This window comes from Enoplosus armatus, chromosome 11, assembly GCF_043641665.1.
Source record: "Enoplosus armatus isolate fEnoArm2 chromosome 11, fEnoArm2.hap1, whole genome shotgun sequence".
NCBI classification, from domain to species: Eukaryota; Metazoa; Chordata; class Actinopteri; order Centrarchiformes; family Enoplosidae; genus Enoplosus; species Enoplosus armatus.
The window spans coordinates 18,997,969-19,014,520 of record NC_092190.1 but is presented as its reverse complement, the minus strand read 5'-3'; the positions used below and the strand labels follow the sequence as shown (position 1 = coordinate 19,014,520).

At 40.2% G+C, this 16,552-nt stretch overlaps 2 protein-coding genes across 2 annotated transcripts; one reads left to right on the top strand and one right to left on the bottom strand.

The window, feature by feature from the left end:
* Window positions 1-2,706: 2,706 nt before the first annotated feature.
* On the bottom strand, window positions 2,707-7,419 carry LOC139292681 (carboxypeptidase O-like). The gene is made up of 11 exons (XM_070915045.1): window positions 7,349-7,419; window positions 6,957-6,996; window positions 6,577-6,678; window positions 5,647-5,757; window positions 5,450-5,566; window positions 4,732-4,825; window positions 4,136-4,228; window positions 3,742-3,851; window positions 3,248-3,332; window positions 3,016-3,096; window positions 2,707-2,936 (listed from the first exon to the last, which is right to left on the bottom strand). The coding sequence occupies exons 1-11, from the start codon at window positions 7,417-7,419 to the stop codon at window positions 2,707-2,709; spliced, it is 1,134 nt and encodes a 377-aa protein (XP_070771146.1).
* Window positions 7,420-8,259: 840 nt separating this feature from the next.
* Window positions 8,260-12,324, top strand: LOC139292946 (melanoregulin-like). The gene is made up of 5 exons (XM_070915355.1): window positions 8,260-8,336; window positions 8,418-8,676; window positions 11,472-11,562; window positions 11,650-11,816; window positions 12,247-12,324. The coding sequence occupies exons 1-5, from the start codon at window positions 8,260-8,262 to the stop codon at window positions 12,322-12,324; spliced, it is 672 nt and encodes a 223-aa protein (XP_070771456.1).
* Window positions 12,325-16,552: the final 4,228 nt, after the last annotated feature.

Here is a 16,552-nt window from a genome sequence, read left to right as displayed (position 1 = left end):
GGCTACAATAGTCTGTGGAACTATTGCTTGAGGGGCCCAACAATATCACTGCACCAATATGATTTAATGAGCTTTTGCTGGGGCCAAAGAGAAATAATAACAGGATTCAAAAATACTCAGCTTCATGCCCTATTGAATCATCTTTTCAATAAAGGCTAGGCCGGATTTTTAAAAACACTTTGTAAAGATCATCTCAATTTACAGCTCCTTAAACTGCTGAAGATCCCGAGCACACAGATCTCCTGCTGTCTGCCAATTGCCTCTACAGGAAAACAGATAACACTGAATATGGGTATAACGAATATAACGTTAACATATACATCAGACCTAAAAACCCAAATAAGTGCTACCTGTAGTGCTAGTAGATAACTTTGTCGATTCTGCACAAATGTAAATAAATTCTAGCTTGCAATCATCGAGACAGAAGATGACATTTCAGAGTTGGTAAATATGGTTTTGAAATATTATAAACCACTGTGCAGTATTTTGGCATTTGATAAGCCTTCAAACTCATGGATGGTTCACTCAGACTGGCTGTCCTGTATTGTATTGACCTGACACACCAATGCAGCGCAGTGCAGTTTTTTGGTCTGAACGTCCAGTATGTTGTGAGAAGTAATGGAAGACACACCTGCTGCTGATGAATCAGCATTACTGAGCATCACTCAGTTTGAGCATGAACCTACTCGCTGCAGCAGTAACACCCTTGACTTCATGCGAGATGGTGGTTTCTGCTCTGACTGTCTTTCCTGTCAATCCGTGGTGTCAGATTCTTTCTGGTTAAATCTGAAGCGATACTAGCTTGTTCTTGTAATGTTGGTGCTGATGTATTGACCGCTCTTCACATTGTGTTTCCTATGACACTACATTTAAATATTCTGATATTCTGTGTGTTGTCCTACATTATTTTTCCCTCCTCTTTTTACTGCCCTCTCTTCCTTGATAGGTGGGCTTGATTTCTTCTTCACCTCTTCCTCACTTCCCCTATCTTTGTGATGTATACGTCCATGGTGTGTTTTCCCCCCCTGCTACCTTTATGAGCGCTCAACACACACAATAGATGGATGAGCTGGTGATAACTAAAGCAGCCAGACTTCACTGTGAATTATAATCACCTTCAATCTGTGTCTCTGAATCCTTGCCCAGTTCTTATGTTTGTGTGTGTGTGTGTGTCTGTGTGTCAGGAAGCTCTGCTCTGCCTCACCAAGTCATGTGTGAGTATCTTGCATGAGTGATGGAGCAGTGAATAGTTTGTTCCCTGACGGGCTGTATATGTGTGTGTGTGTGTCAGTGTTCCTACTTATTATTCTCTTGGTCCCCTGGTGTTTGACCCGTCTTTCTGTCCTGTCGAGGTTTAATGTGAGCTGGAATATAATTCTATATCCACTGCTGCTCAAATACAGTGTACGCACACGCAAGCACACCCACACACACAAATGTCCGCACATACTCATCCTTTAGGGAACAGCCATCAGGGTGAGTGGTCCATCACTCACCCTCACATAAGGTATTCAACTGCACTATGTCAATGTCACATTGTCAATGGCTAAGTGTGTGTCTGTGTGTGTGTGTGTGTGAATAACTGGTGGTCTAGCAGTCATTGAGGTAGCAGGGGAGGATACATTCTGGAAATATAAATCTCAAAGAGAAAGGGAGGGAGAGAGAGAGGACATTTGAAGGAAACCTACTCTTCTACACAAAAAAAAAAACATGCTTGCAAGCAAAACTAACCATGAAAAAAGTAGTTCAGGAGCTCAGGTTTCAGGTAACAATGGCATGAATGACCACAACTGTCTGAGCTGTGGCTCAGAACCACTGGCTCTGTGGTTTGGTGTAATCCTCCACAGTAAACACTAGAGGACGCTAAAATGAAAAATTCCTCCTCAGACATAACTGAGGGCATCTGTTGCACCTTCTAATGCCACCTGAAACTTCATTTCAGAAGTTTAAATCAAGAAGCTGCCTTCAAAATCCATTCCTGGCAAAGGACAACAGCAGTACAATCTGCAAGTCAATGCAGTGCAAATTAGCATATTAATGGTGAAAATCTATAACAACTGTACATGATTTCGAAATGTTTCTTGCTCTAATAACATGATTGGGTTCCATCTCAATGCAATACCAACATGTATCTGCATTTTGTTTATTATACTGTTAATTGAGGACATGACTGAAGTATGGTACGCTATAATTAAGTACAGTAGTTTTTTTTGGTAATGGGAATGTACAGGAGCCACGCTCAAAGGCAAAAACAGTGAAGCAAAATGTGTGTTTTTCTGTCTTGATGATGGCCGATCCAACCTGTTGTTGGTATTGAAGAGAATCAGATCTGATGAGGAGGTAATGATGCTATATGAAAAGTCCTCAGCTAAAGAAAGAATTAAGTTATAAAAATGTTTCTGGATGTGAGCCCGCATGAATGGGGTGATACTGCCCCCTGTTGCTGAAAGCAGGAACTACATTACCATCATATCACTGAAAACAGCTTGTGTTTTCTCATCTGTCCCCTCTTATCAAAATCTAAATGTTTCATGAATAGCGTAATATTGTAGCTGTTTTAACATAGAGGACATCAGGCTTTGATAATCAAGGTTATTATCTACATTATGTCATTAATGAACATTAATGATGATAACATTTCCACGTCCAGTATCTCCTATCTACTAGTTTGCGGTACAGCCTTGTATGATTGAGGTTTTCACTGTCTTACACCAGGACCCCTGTGGTGAGAGACACAGCCAAGACAGTGCTCCAAATCGCCATAGCAACCCCTGATACCATGGTGAAGGCCGGCACTATGGTGACAGCAGCGTTAGGGAGGGTACCGCCGTTGAAGGCCTTGTCGTGAACATACGTGATGATGGAGAGAGCTCCAGCGTAGGCCTCCTCGCAGGCCGGCTGGATCTGCTCCTCTGGCAGCAAGTGGCCGAACTCACCTGGAGGATCGTATACCAAAAATATTACCAAGTAAAAGCCAGTACATTATGTTCGGCTGATACGCGCTACTGAACTCACCTTTGTCTCTCAGCTCAAAGGTATAAGAAAATGGGATGCCAAGGAGACGAGCCCAGTCGCGGCTTGAGCCTGAGTTTGGATCTGAAGGTTAAAGATGAAGAGGAGAAAGCAGTCTGAGGCATTTCTTCATTTTAGTTGAGTCTACTGCATTAACAAAGCTTTAACATAGTAATGCTAAGGATGGAAATATCAGTGACTTGTGTGTTAGCAGCCGTTCAGAACAGGGTCTTACAGAGGATTTGTGGAGATGTTCCTACAGTGTAGCCCATTCCATGTACTTTCTTTATTTCTGCTGCTGCAGCCTCACCGACTGAAACCTGCACAATTCACAAAAACACAACAGCTTTTTGGCAAACCTTAGTGCCCATACTCTCTATCAAAGACAATCTTACTAGGTAATAGCAGGTAAAAGTGACAATTTTAAGCTAACATTGTCTACTGAAATGTTTTAGCGGTGCAGTATTTGCATTAGAGTCATACTGCACGATGATTGATAAATGTCTTTCTATTCACCTTAACAATGAGTTACATTTTTGATTGGCTGACATATATTATCTTGGACTACAGTGATCTTTCTGATAATGGCATCTCTCAGTCAATGACTTTCACTATATGTTAAAACAGGTACTGTAGAACTGGCCTCATAAACCTTGAGCTATCAATCTCTGAGCTGTGTCTACTGTTTATCTTGCTGTAATACTAATTCATAGAAGCAAACACACTCACCAGTTCATTGTAATTGGGTGCAGAGATCTGAGGGTGGCCATATGGCAAGAGTATAAGTTGACCAGAAGAGTGGATGGTGAGGAAACACAGAGTCTGCTTAACCATCTGACCTGGACACAGAGGAAGTGATTAATATGAAGATGGCGTAACACCATTGACTTCTTAAAAAGGTACAACCCCTAAGTGAATGTAAACGAAAGTGTAGTAATGATGTCAGTTATACACCAATAATGTTTTGGAACATTTATATTTCATGTTATATTTAATCTGTATTAAAGTAAAATTCTCCACTCATGTATTTACATGTAATTTATGACACATTAAAAAAACCCACATTTCTTGTTGTTATAATGTATTGTTTTTAATGTCAGTTGGTGGATAGATAGGTAGTTACCAACAAACTCCATCACGGCTTTCGCCTCTGGCTCTGACCCTGGTGATTTCCCGCAGTACGTGTTTGCACAGCTGTCATTTGACACACCAACCGCTGAGGAAAGAAACAGTACATCTGCTCCAAACTTGCAGTTCAATGATAACATACAGTATCAGTTTTATGTTTAGAATATGTTTGCTTTCTTGTGTCAAAAGTAATCATAAAATGTGAATTCATAGAGAAAGGAAAACCAACACTATAAGTGTCATATGGACTGACATTATAATATCCGGTTGTTCTGTACGGCCCTCCAGTTTCACAGAAAAGAGAAGATTTCATATCAGTAGCAACTGAATTGCTTTGAACCTTTTGAATACAGCAGTCCGACACTACAATAAAGAGCACTGAAATGAGAACATATTCAGCTGCAAGGGGTATTTTGGCTGCAGTAACAGGTTCAGCTGTAAGATTTGTATGTGATTTAAACTTTAAATTTAAGTTTTTGTTTGTAGAAAACTGACACGTCCTGTTGAAAATTAGTTTAGTCTATTTTTCCAGCCTTGAGGCAAATGAGGGCTAATTAGTCACATTGCGAGTCCTTAAAGCATGCAACTCACTTCCCCAGTTGGCATTAAAATTTCTGTTGAGGTCAACACCATAACAGCTACTGCCTGGAGGAGGGGTTGAACGAGACTTTCTCCACAGACGAGTCTGCATGAAAACAACACACACACACAGGCAAAAAGGTCAGATAGTTATTAGTCAATCACAACACTCATTAATGCATTCACAGATGTGCTTGCTGAATGATGTGTGAATCAGCTGAACTGTGCGGAGCCCCTATAGTCCCGAAAGGTGATATTTTTAATTTTAGCACAAGTTATTATCTTGTGGGAACAAGTTAAATATATTGTGGGAACAAATTAGTTATTCATCTTGTGGGTGCTTTGAAGACCACAGGGGTAAGTTACTTTAATAGATTTTAGAGTTTGTTGACTTCTCAACTACGTTTGAAACATGGTGGCGTTTGGCGTTTGTGAGCTGGTTGAAGATTACGGAACCCCTAAAGTCCCGTAAGGGGATATTTTTAAGATATTATCTAGTAAGATAATTATCTTATTCTTATCTTATCATAAAATAAAAATCATCATCTTATGAGACTTTAGGGGCTCTGTAAAAAACACAACAACTTGACTGTCCAAATAAAGCAATAAACACTTAAAAGCTATAAATGCAACTTATCCCCATGGTCTTAAAAGCATAGGCCTTTCATGCCTTCACTATACAGATAGATAGAAGTGTGATTCTGAATAATAAAGGCTGAGAAGCACTTACGCTGTCATTGGCCCAGGTGAATATGTATCCATCCACGTTGATCACAGGAGTAACATAGACATCGAGGTTCTGCAGCATCTGCTCCAGCTGCTTATTGGTTTTATATGAGTTCACGATCTGAACAAACACTCACATGTCAGCGTGTTCTTGCTTGTGTGAAAACGTATATCACTGAAATTGTGTCCGAGTGAACAAACCTCCTTGACAAACCACTGGCAGAAGGCAGGAGCGATCCACTCCCGAGCATGGATACCACAGTCCATCCATATAACCTTCTTCTCTCGGCCCTCCGGGTTTTCTAGTCCCAACTGGAGTCACACAACATGACCCGTTTTGGGTGAGATAGGCAACATTTTAAAAATATTGTAACTGCGGTACCTTGGTGTAATTACCATAAAGAACTGAATATTGGTCAAGTGGATTTGTAGATACTGCCCTTCCAAACAGAAGGTAAAAGCCACCGTCAAACACTGAACACATTTTCCACCAACATGCAAACCTCGACTAGATGTTTCAAGTGTAGCTCTAAACAAAAGTGTAAATAAGTAACTGGGGTAGAAGCAGGTGAGGCAGGCTGAGTGAAAGTCAATATTGAAAAATCTTTTCTATCCACTTTTCCTCTGCAGGTTCTCTATTGGAGGGTTACAGAGCTGGTTAGGGCCCCAGGTGCGCTGTTTTAAATCCTGACTGAAGTAGTAGTTTCTTGTTGTTGTAAATTTGGTCTCTGATATAGAGGAACAGTAGCAATTTACTATGTATGTATGAGTGGAGCTTGTGCAATATCTTGTTAGATAATTAGTTGAAGCTTTTTGGTTCAGCGCACATTTCTACCACCTGTAGAACATCTTGCATCTGCAGTCAGCTAATCACTGGGATAGCTTGCCATTGCCTTGTGTTATCTCAATCATAAAGAGTGAGCAAGTCACTTTGTGTAGGAGCATTTGGCTTAGCATGTTCATAATAGTCTAATGACAACAGTTCATACACAGTTCAACATGTAGGATTACATAATGTGAAGAATTCAGTTTCCACTACTGTATGTCATAGTGACTATCAGGGGATTAGCACTTTGCTTAAAACATCCCACTTTTGAAAAGTGACAAGAAAAAAGAAAATGTGTTGAATACCTTCAGCAAGGTGATATTTCTTCCTTCATAGGTGCGTCCGTAGACGGCGGAGGAGACCAGCTCTGGGTTCCCTCGCTCTACATCTTCCATCCACCTGTATATCTGTATTACAATTTAATCAGTCTAGTAGTTAATTTTGATAATGGTATTTGTTGTTTTCTTTAGCCAAGTTTCCATCTGTAATCTATAAAGATTAAAGTGCAAATCAAAGGGAGCCAAAAGGGGTGTGAGGCAAACTACACATATTCAAGTCAAACCCACTGTAGTTACACTGGGTTTTATCTTTTTATCAGAGCACTAATTGTATTTGTGCAATCTCTAGTTAACATTACTAATAAAACAGTCCAACTTGGAAACATCTATAGTAAATAGACTCTTACTTCATCCATGGGGTGATATTTGGTGTAGTCATGAATCCAACTGTGAATTAAAAATTAGGTACATGAATACATGTCAAATTATTTCTAATGTGTCATCATTTAATATAATTGACAGTGAATTAACAAAGGTTCGACCTTTTTAGGAAGAAAGGGACAATGTCAGCTCTAAAGTTGCGACAAATATATTCTCATCAGTTCAACATAAAAAAATAAATGATGGATGCAATTAAATCAGAAAGAAAAACATTACAAACAAAAGGTTAGTCCGGGTGGGGGTGGCACTTCTGTTTCATAAATGCCTGAATTTATGAGATTCACAAACTATTCAAGAGAACGCAAGTTAAATTTGAACACTGATAATAGGTTTAATAGGTTAAATTGACACAACTCACCTCTTAGAAGTCTCTAAAACACTGCTTAAAATCAGCAGGAACAAACCTGGTCTCCAAACTGTAAGTATCATTTTCTTCATTTGTTCGTTCTCACTTGTACTTTTACAAACTGCTAGACTCCTCACTCTATGTTTTTTAATGCTCTTCAACCTGTTTCACCTGCTCCTGCAGCACTCGCTAACACTGCTGTCAGTAACTTCCAGTAGCAGTGGGAACCTTTATCCTGCCAGGTGACCTTGGATCTCATATCATCTTATCACCATCGTCATCAAGTTGACAAAATGTTTACAGGCCCACACAGAGGTAAATGCATGTCGGCTATGAGGGATTGTGAGAGAGAAACTGATGAATCAGTTATGTATTAACCTTTATGAAGTGTCACTAAAATTATATAACAGGTTGTAGACCTACGGCTCTCTCCTTTATGTTGTGTATTCAACTTACCCGAACACTCATCATGCATCTCCTTCAGCAAGCAGGAACATTTAACTTAAGAAAATTACAGGCAGTACATGACATGACATGATATAAGCTGTGGGTTGTGCAGTGATAGAGGTAGCAAGGCCTCTGCTGCTGCATTCTGCACCATCAGGAGTTGCTGAATAACTGTGCCATTCATCCCTGAACTGTCCTGGCTATGTGCGCCATTGTTGTTGTTGTTGTCCCCTGTTTGGACTCACGTGGATAATGTAATTGACAGACAGCTCTCATTCAGGCCGGGATAGGCACAGGGAAAGGGGGACGGACATAACAAGTTAAGATGTGTCCCTGGATTTTTAGTCTTCGACATTTCAGTTTGGAAATATTAAGAGTTCCTGAGGATTGTGGAGGAAACCTGTGGGAGGAGGTGTGATTGTTTTGGGATTTTATCAGCATTTATTTGGATTGTTGAGAACTTTTGGAAAGGGCCAATGGGGGCCAAGTTTACCATCTGTTGCTGTCGGTACTATCTGAAACACAACAGGGAAGAGAAGAGTGCTATTTTGCGGTGAGACAAACACCTGACAGACATGATGACAACCCAAAAGTTCTGCCTTTATTTATTTTAATATACTTTACTTCTCTCTAGTTTGCGCACCACCACAGCTCTGAGACAACCAGAGCCGTTATCCACTGAGACCAGCGACAGCGACACAGGAGTGGAAAGCCTTTCTGGGCCACAGCGCTCGACAAGGAGCCCTCGGAACAACCAGCCGAGCCAGAGGAGCGCCACTGTGGATCCATGGGCCAACACAAACAGGCCCCGCGAGTCTCCCATCAGGCGAGGATCTGACAGAGAGCTACAGGCTTTTATCAGCATGAGAGACCAGGCTGACAAGGCTACAGAGGTGAGACGAGAGCATGTTGTTGTTGTTTCATTATGAGATGTAAAGCACAAGAGACAACGTGAGAGGGAGTAAACACATATACACACAGACAAAAGCAGCTATCTGTCCATGTCCTTTCACTCAATTAAAAAATGACAAGAATCTGGCATTTACATATTTTTTAACAATAAACAATAAATCCCTGAAAAATAAAACCTCTCCTCTTTGGTATGTAACACATGCCAGGGAGGAGAATTAAATCTAGGCAGGACACAGGATACACTCTAAGTTTGTTATTTCATTATTTAGATTCACCACATGGTTGAATGCTAAATTCTCTTGAGAATAACTGGGACACTTGTTTTTTTTTATCATTTTAAGCTAAAATTGTGATTAAGATGAAGCTAAAACTATGATTCACTAGAAAAAACTGCTCAGTCAGTTTCATATTACATTATTTGAAATGAATGAATGATTTAAAGTAACTGTCTCATAATGAGTATAGACACCACTTACATCTGTACACATACACAACCGTGAAGGTACATGATATGAAAATTAGATGCTGAAAATGCAGCAAAAGTCCCAATTTTACACTTGAAAGCCATTTCTTATATTAGTTTCATTGTGGCTGATCTAATATGTCCGATATTGACAACATGCTTTTCTACAGAAATGCGCAGAACTGTGAACGTCCTTGTAGCTTTCTACAATATGTACATATCTGTGATCCTTAACAGAAGTTTAAAAGACATATCAGACATTTGTCACCATACCCCTCTGAGATCATCTATTGACTGACTATTTCTTCATGGCAAGATGCTAGTACCAGGAGGTATTACAGTAATTCAGTCTCTTTTCCTTATCCGTCCCACTGCGGATCTCTAATGTAATTATCTAATAAGGGAAGAGGACATACAGCAGTGGCTCTCAAAGAAGCCTTTCACTCACTTTCATGTTGACCCATACACACTAAATTAAATTGAGATTCCAAAGTAACTTACAGTCAAAAATATCACCTTAGGATAAATTAATTTAAATGTAATTTAAAAAAAGAAGTTAAAGAATCCCACAGATTGAGTATAAACCTAACCTATCATCCAGTTTAGCTACAACTGATACTAACTTACAGTCTTCTCCATGTCATCATGACAAATAGGACTTCATAGTATGACGGATTGGCCTGCAGCCATAAAGCCTTTTATCAACATGTATTGAGGAAAGGTGAGAGAACTTTGACTGTACATTGTTTTTAAAAAAAAATGGATTATTAAAAAGAAAATGTCTCCAAAACAGCTATGAAGTACCAAAGGTCAATGTCGGTGATTGAGTGGTCTGCCCTCTTTCTAAAAGAAGCTGACACACACTGCAAACAGAGAGGCGACATGCGACTTTATTCACTCACTCAATCAGTGACCCAATACATCTCACATAGTAACTTACTGTAGGTTGTTTACTAGAGAGTTAGAATGGGTTAGACATATCATACAGTAACTGTGTGTGTGTGTGTGTGTGTGTGTGTGTGGGAGGAGTGTTTAATAATGGTGTCTTTGAAGGATGATGCCTGCAGTAAAATACCTTCTCACTTATTTCAAAATGAAAAGGTTTGGATGAATGCAGCCCACTCAGTGCTCGCTTTCTATATATGAAACATAAACTAGTAATCATGTTTTGAAATGCTTTGGAAGACTGGAAATGACAGGGACGCCACAGAGGAATAAATTGTAGCTGACTCGTAGCACCCACATTTTAGAAAACTAGCTTTTCTTGACTTATTTTAAATAATCTGACCAAAAAAAGAGTTGATATTGCTATTTTTAGAGACACGCTCAAACACATTTTCTTCATGACTCAGTCTGTTTCTCTGCAGAGGGAACACACTGGGACCGTCACTCAGAGGCTCAGTGAAACTCCACAGAAGGGCTGCAGTCTCCGAGCGGGGAGTTTGGTGAACATGTGACAGTCTTCGTAGCAGGCTGCAGGACACAGTGGGCACATTGTGTTAATAAATGAATTCCTTAACGGAGATGTAGGCCAACAGCCTGGCAGGCCATTCAAAGAGAATATTCACTGAACCATTCAGATCATGTCGTGAGACTGTTTTTATTATTAGATTCAAAGGCAACTCAGCACTGGGGGAAAACTAGCCCAGTAAATAAAGTAGGACATGTCAGTCTGTAAACTTTGATCTGTTTCAAACATTAGTAGTTAGGTTTATTTGGCTTAAGTGTGCCGTTTTAAATGCCATTGGCCTTTTTCACAGCAAACATTTTGACTTGTCATAGTAGGAAAAGCACAGGTGTTATTAATAACACTAACAATGGCTCTGTTCTATGTAAGTCCCACTAAACTAGACAGGGAACTAGCATGCACAATACCAGGACCCTGAAACTGAAGCAGCTAAATGGAATTCAGCCATCACTCATTTTATTATTTACACCTGTGGTTTTGCTACTGTGACGTGTCAAAATGTCGGCCATGAGAAAGGGTCTATTGCTTGTGACAAGTTTTTTTTAACACTACGCAGGTGTTTTCACTTGTCATTCTGTCTGATTAGACCTCTGCTCACGTTGGAGTTGGGTCACCAAATGACTTTAAGCACTGAGAATGATAAAGGTGTATCATACCCCCCCTAAAAGGTGAAACCAAACTAATGGGAGGGTCAGGGGGATGTCAACACAGCTCTGTCTGTACTGTTCATATTGAGAAGGTCTAATCAGTCTTTCCCCAAACAAGCCATGTCACCTGCTTTATCCACTATTTTCCACATAATTTAAAAATACCTATTGTATGATATATTGTGTGTTTGCTTATAGGAATGGGAGAAGCTGAATTATGACATACACACTTTACGCTACGCCAGGCGAGAAGTCAGATCTCGCTGGAAGAAAATCCTGCTGCAGCAAGGTGAGACACTTTGATCCACCAGTCAACTCCAACTGACTATATTCTGTTGTCAGTAAGTGACTGTGACCGTCCCTCGTCTCTCTGCAGGTTACCAGTGTGAGGTGGATGCCTTGCTGTGTGTGAACAGACAGAGCCGGTTCAGTCAAGATCAGGAGCATCTTAACAAGGCGGCTGAACTGTTGAAACAGCTGCTGGACCACACCTCTCTGTTTCCCCCAGAAACCACACACCAGGACAGATACCTCTGTGTCATGGTACACACACACACACACACACACACACACACACACACACACCCAGCATGTTAAACTTTGGAGAAATGTAAACAACTGACAACTGAATAGCTTCAATCAGATAGAACTTCAATCAGAGGGTGAACTTGAGGATCAGACCCATTTTGGCTTGTCTGGATGATTTTCAGGAAATGCCATCTTAACCCCTGTACAGTGGATGCTCTTTGTGTCATATTAAAACTACAGTATGTCCTCATCTCCAGGTCACCATTTTTCCCCCCTCCTTTCTTCCCTGTTGTTCTTCCGTCTTCCACCTCCTCATTTCTATCTCTTCCTCATCTCCCCCATCTTTTATTTGTTATGTCTCTCTTCCTCCATCTGCATCTGCCAGCCCTCCGATCACCTGTTTCAGTCTCATCATGCTCCTCATCTGCCTCCATCTTTCTTTCAGGACCGCCTGGTGTCACTGGACAGTGCTGAAGACTTTGTCCGACTGGCCAAAGAAAAATATCCCAAGAAAGGAGGCTGAGAGACAGTGACGGAGAGAAGAGGACATAAAGGCTGAGAGAGAGAGAGAGAGAGAGAGAGAGAGGGTAAAGAAAAATGTTGAGACTCTGAACAAGTAATCTTGTGAATAACTTGACACCAATTCTCTAGCACTCATTTAATTGTAGAGGGAAATGTAATTCTAATGGCAAATTAAAATACATTTGTTGAGACCATAAAGTTTGTAACGCTGCATAAATACTGTGTTTTTTATTTATTCAAGTAGAAATTTCACTCTTACAGCATTTCTGTTGCACTGTTGTTCAGCTGCTCTTTGGAGGACTGGCCTAGTAACAGGTGGAGATATGTCTGGTTAAAACATGTTTTTTGTGCTTCTGTTAGTTAATATTGTAGGTGTATGGACATCCAATTCAAAAAAGTTAAGAAACCCTCTGGAGGTACAAAGATGAATTTGGTGTCTATATTAAATCTGAGGTCTGTTTAAATGTCCTCCTTTATCTCACTACAAACATCTTCAGCACGTTTGTTGTGAACTGACAGTACTGATGATAACAAACTGTATATTTCTTCTGTCATACTGGGTTGTTTCTTTCTCACCTTGTCACTAATAAATTTATTTGCTCAGTCAGTCTCATTCAATCTCACTGTGTTTGGCTCAGTCTACCACTGTGTTAGCCGCTTTGTCCAGAAGGTGGCAGCATACACTGCAGTCATGTTTCAGTGACATAAACTGATGGATTTGGCTAGTTGGAAACTTCTGTACCACAGCTGGGTTACACATTTATCACATCTTGAAGTTGTTTCTTCACAAATATTAAAAATAGAGAATATTTACTGTCCAAACAATGATGTTGAATGTTGAGGAATATAGTTAGTGTTTCAGTGTGCTGATGACACTTTTCAAAAGAATTACAAAAGAAGAAGTCAATCCATGGGAAATTAAACTTCCCTTTCTTCATTTTCTGAACTTCACTTTCTACCAGGTTTGTGCAGGATGCAGATGATGATGTCTCATCTTGGCTTTCACTTATGAAGAATTAAACTGTATACATACACACCCACACACACACACACACACACACACACACACACACACACACAACCAGTTGGGACACTGCACTGCCTCCAGCTTCAAAGAGTGTGAGACAGTCTTCATACAGTTGATGACTGTGGTATGTCGTACACACATTTGTGCTTGCGCGCACACATGCACACAGAAAGAAAGAAAGAGTTTACTCTGACCCAGATATTGTTCTCTCCAAGGCCCCTTCCCAAGTTTGGGAAACAGATGTGGAAGTAAAAGAGGGGAAAACGTTGGGGGAGGGGAGCAGTATGAGGGGCCGACCAATGGTCTGGCAGCACTGAAAGACATTGTGCTGCTTGCACCTTTTTCTCATTATTCAACTATGTGTGTGTGTGTGTGTGTGTGTGTGTGTGTGTGTGTGTGTGTGTGCATTTTAGATCATGTAATGCTGACATCATTCTTCAGAATATCACTGAAATTTCGCTGAAATCGTCCCCACAGAGAGTAAACGAGGTCGTAATCAGCGCTCTTGTATTAATTGGACTGAAATGTGACAGAAGAAATATGAGAATCATTCTCAAGAGGGAGATTGTTTAAGATGTTGGAGAAACTAAGGGAAAAAACAGTAGATTGTCACATTCTAGTTTCTGTCCATGGGTACGTGTGTTAAAAGGTCAAAATCTCACCATAGGAAACACTGCTCATCCATCATTATGTGTGAGTGTGTGTGTGTGTGTGTGTGTGTGTGTGTGTGTGTGTGTGTGTTGACGCCGTACTGCCAGAGGCCCGTACAGCTGCATTATGGTCACACACACTCATGGAGATGATGGTCATTTGGTCATTCAGACAGTGACTCCTGCTGATGGTCAAATATTTTATGAGAGCCTGCAGTGGGGCGTTGTCCACAGGCACACACACACACACACACACACACACACACACACACACTCGTCATAGCTTTTGGTTTTCACAGTGAAGTTACGTCTGAATAAACAGTCTGTACATCTTGTCTTTATTCTCTCCATCTTATATAAACTTCATCATTATGTTGTTTCATTACATTTAATGGCAGAGATCAACATGTTGGGGGGGGTTACCAGACAACCAGCTGAGACTACAGGAGGTAACTGGCTAAGAAGAACCTTTGGAAAGATCTCGGACAGTTTATAATGCTGACCCATGACTCATGAGGTGAGTGACCTTCATGTTTATGTCCAGATGCAAAGCACTTTGCGGCAGTGACTAATGGTTTACTTATTTAAATGTCAAGGTCTGTAATGATAAACTGTCGAGTGCCTTTTGGATTTCTCAAACTCAGACAACCAAAAGAGTTGAATCCACTGACCGGATTAACACATATCCAGTAAACAGGTCTTAACAATGACTGGATATTTGTTTCCACTCATCCTCTTGGAGATTAAACACGTTTATAACCTGTTATCTTCATCACTATGTATTCCATTAACACCTCTTCAGTTTGCACAAACAGGAACCTGTCATCATACACTCACTGACACGCAGTTTAAGGCTAGTGTTTTACTGCGGATACATCTACTTTCACATAATTCAGTAACTGAGACTTGAAGAGTCTGACTTTGTGAACAACAGTTAGCTCAGCATTTGAGTATAATTCATTTTTAGCCATGGTAGCAGCGTGGCTCTGTGGATGGATGTGGATGTTGGTTGGTTGATCCACCACTTTGGTCCAGATGGAAATATCTTGACAAATATTGTGGTCAAATTTTTACTTTGTCTAGTACTTTGGTTTATGACCAAATATTTGCAAAACTAATAGCATTCCCATCAGCCTTAGCTGTACACACGCTGACACACTAAACTAAAATGGTAACCGTTAAAGCCTGCCAAACATCAGCGTTTTAGAAGTGCCTTTGTGATCATGTTAGCATGCTGGCATTAACACTGCTGTGAAGTATAGCATATAGAGCTGCAAGCGAGGCTGTGGACTCGTAGTCTTGTTCCAGGGTAGCTTTGGCTGGGACACAGAAAAGATTATACTTTGTGTCATTTAGGTTTTGTCAAAGATATGAGATGGTTTATGACTACAACTACATTTGTCATCAAATGTTGTTAATCTAGATATTTTCTTACACAGACCTGTAAGATGCCATCATAGTTAGATGATTTAAGCTGAGTAGAAATAAGCATCAGGTCACTTTGATACGCCTCCATTCATTAGATTTGTTCAATATAGTAAAGGGATGCCTGGCTTGATTGAATGTGTTAAACCAAAATGGAGCGATACAGGTTCAATTTGTTCACCTTTAGTTTTACTTGACCAGGCAATATGCATTTGCAAATGCACCCATTTTAGCCCATCTCCGAGCCTCCACTGTTTATCTTAGAGAAATTTATGATAAGACAGTGTTGACAGCAGTGTTACACCCATGCACACAAACATTGACAGGCATATACATACATGCACACACACAAGCATACACTCAGTAATTTGTAACGGATGTTTGGAGAACCAGGAAAATAAACCAGGCCATGGTGTGCTGACCTCTGTGACTCCCGACAGGTCAGAGTTCAAGAGTCTGCACAGGAAAGACAACATTATTATTTCTCTTTCAAGTCAAACCCACCCAACTGCAATTTTAATATTGTCTGTTACGAGAAGCAAATTTAGATTTAAAGATATAGTCTGTGCCATTTTATCTCTATATCTATTACTATGAGGCAAAACTAATTATAAAACTAAATTTACCAGTGTATTTGCAATGGTAGTTCATTTTTGCATAAATGGATACACTTTCTTCATTCAAAGCTGTTTTTAGCTTCTCTAGATTTACAATTCCAAAGGAATTTCTACATTGTTTTACTGAATTACTGTAACTAGAATACCATTTTTATTGTATTGCAATATTATGATTGAATTTCAACAGCCCCTGTAACAGCACTCCAGTACTCACCAACTCAAGAGAGTTGAGTCAACTATTATTTGTCTTTTTGAACATGAATATAATAAATGGCTTTGAAAAATCAAAACATTGCTCTCAGACTAACAAATAAAGATGACGACACCACAGTCATGGAAAGCATGTTGTTCTCGAAATCACTTCTCAGTTTCTTAGTTCAGGCAGAAAATAATGCAGAACACACACACACACACACACACACACACACACACACACACCACAGATGGGTTGAGCAAGCCTTTGGGCAGGGCAGGGTGTGTTCTACAGCATGTCTGTGGTCATCAGTGGTG

What these genes read in the sequence shown, in the direction of transcription:
- LOC139292681 (XM_070915045.1), bottom strand. Translation starts at nt 7,419, where the DNA reads ATGATACTTACAGTTTGGAGACCAGGTTTGTTCCTGCTGATTTTAAGC. An exon ending in GAAATATCACCTTGCTGAAG is followed by an intron (nt 5,758 to 6,576) that starts GTATTCAACACA and finishes GTGTGACTCCAG; the next exon opens with TTGGGACTAGAAAACCCGGA. An exon ending in TCACCTGGGCCAATGACAGC is followed by an intron (nt 4,826 to 5,449) that starts GTAAGTGCTTCT and finishes GTTTTCATGCAG; the next exon opens with ACTCGTCTGTGGAGAAAGTC.
- LOC139292946 (XM_070915355.1), top strand. Translation starts at nt 8,260, where the DNA reads ATGGGGGCCAAGTTTACCATCTGTTGCTGTCGGTACTATCTGAAACAC. An exon ending in GAAAATCCTGCTGCAGCAAG is followed by an intron (nt 11,563 to 11,649) that starts GTGAGACACTTT and finishes GTCTCTCTGCAG; the next exon opens with GTTACCAGTGTGAGGTGGAT. An exon ending in ACAGATACCTCTGTGTCATG is followed by an intron (nt 11,817 to 12,246) that starts GTACACACACAC and finishes TCTTTCTTTCAG; the next exon opens with GACCGCCTGGTGTCACTGGA.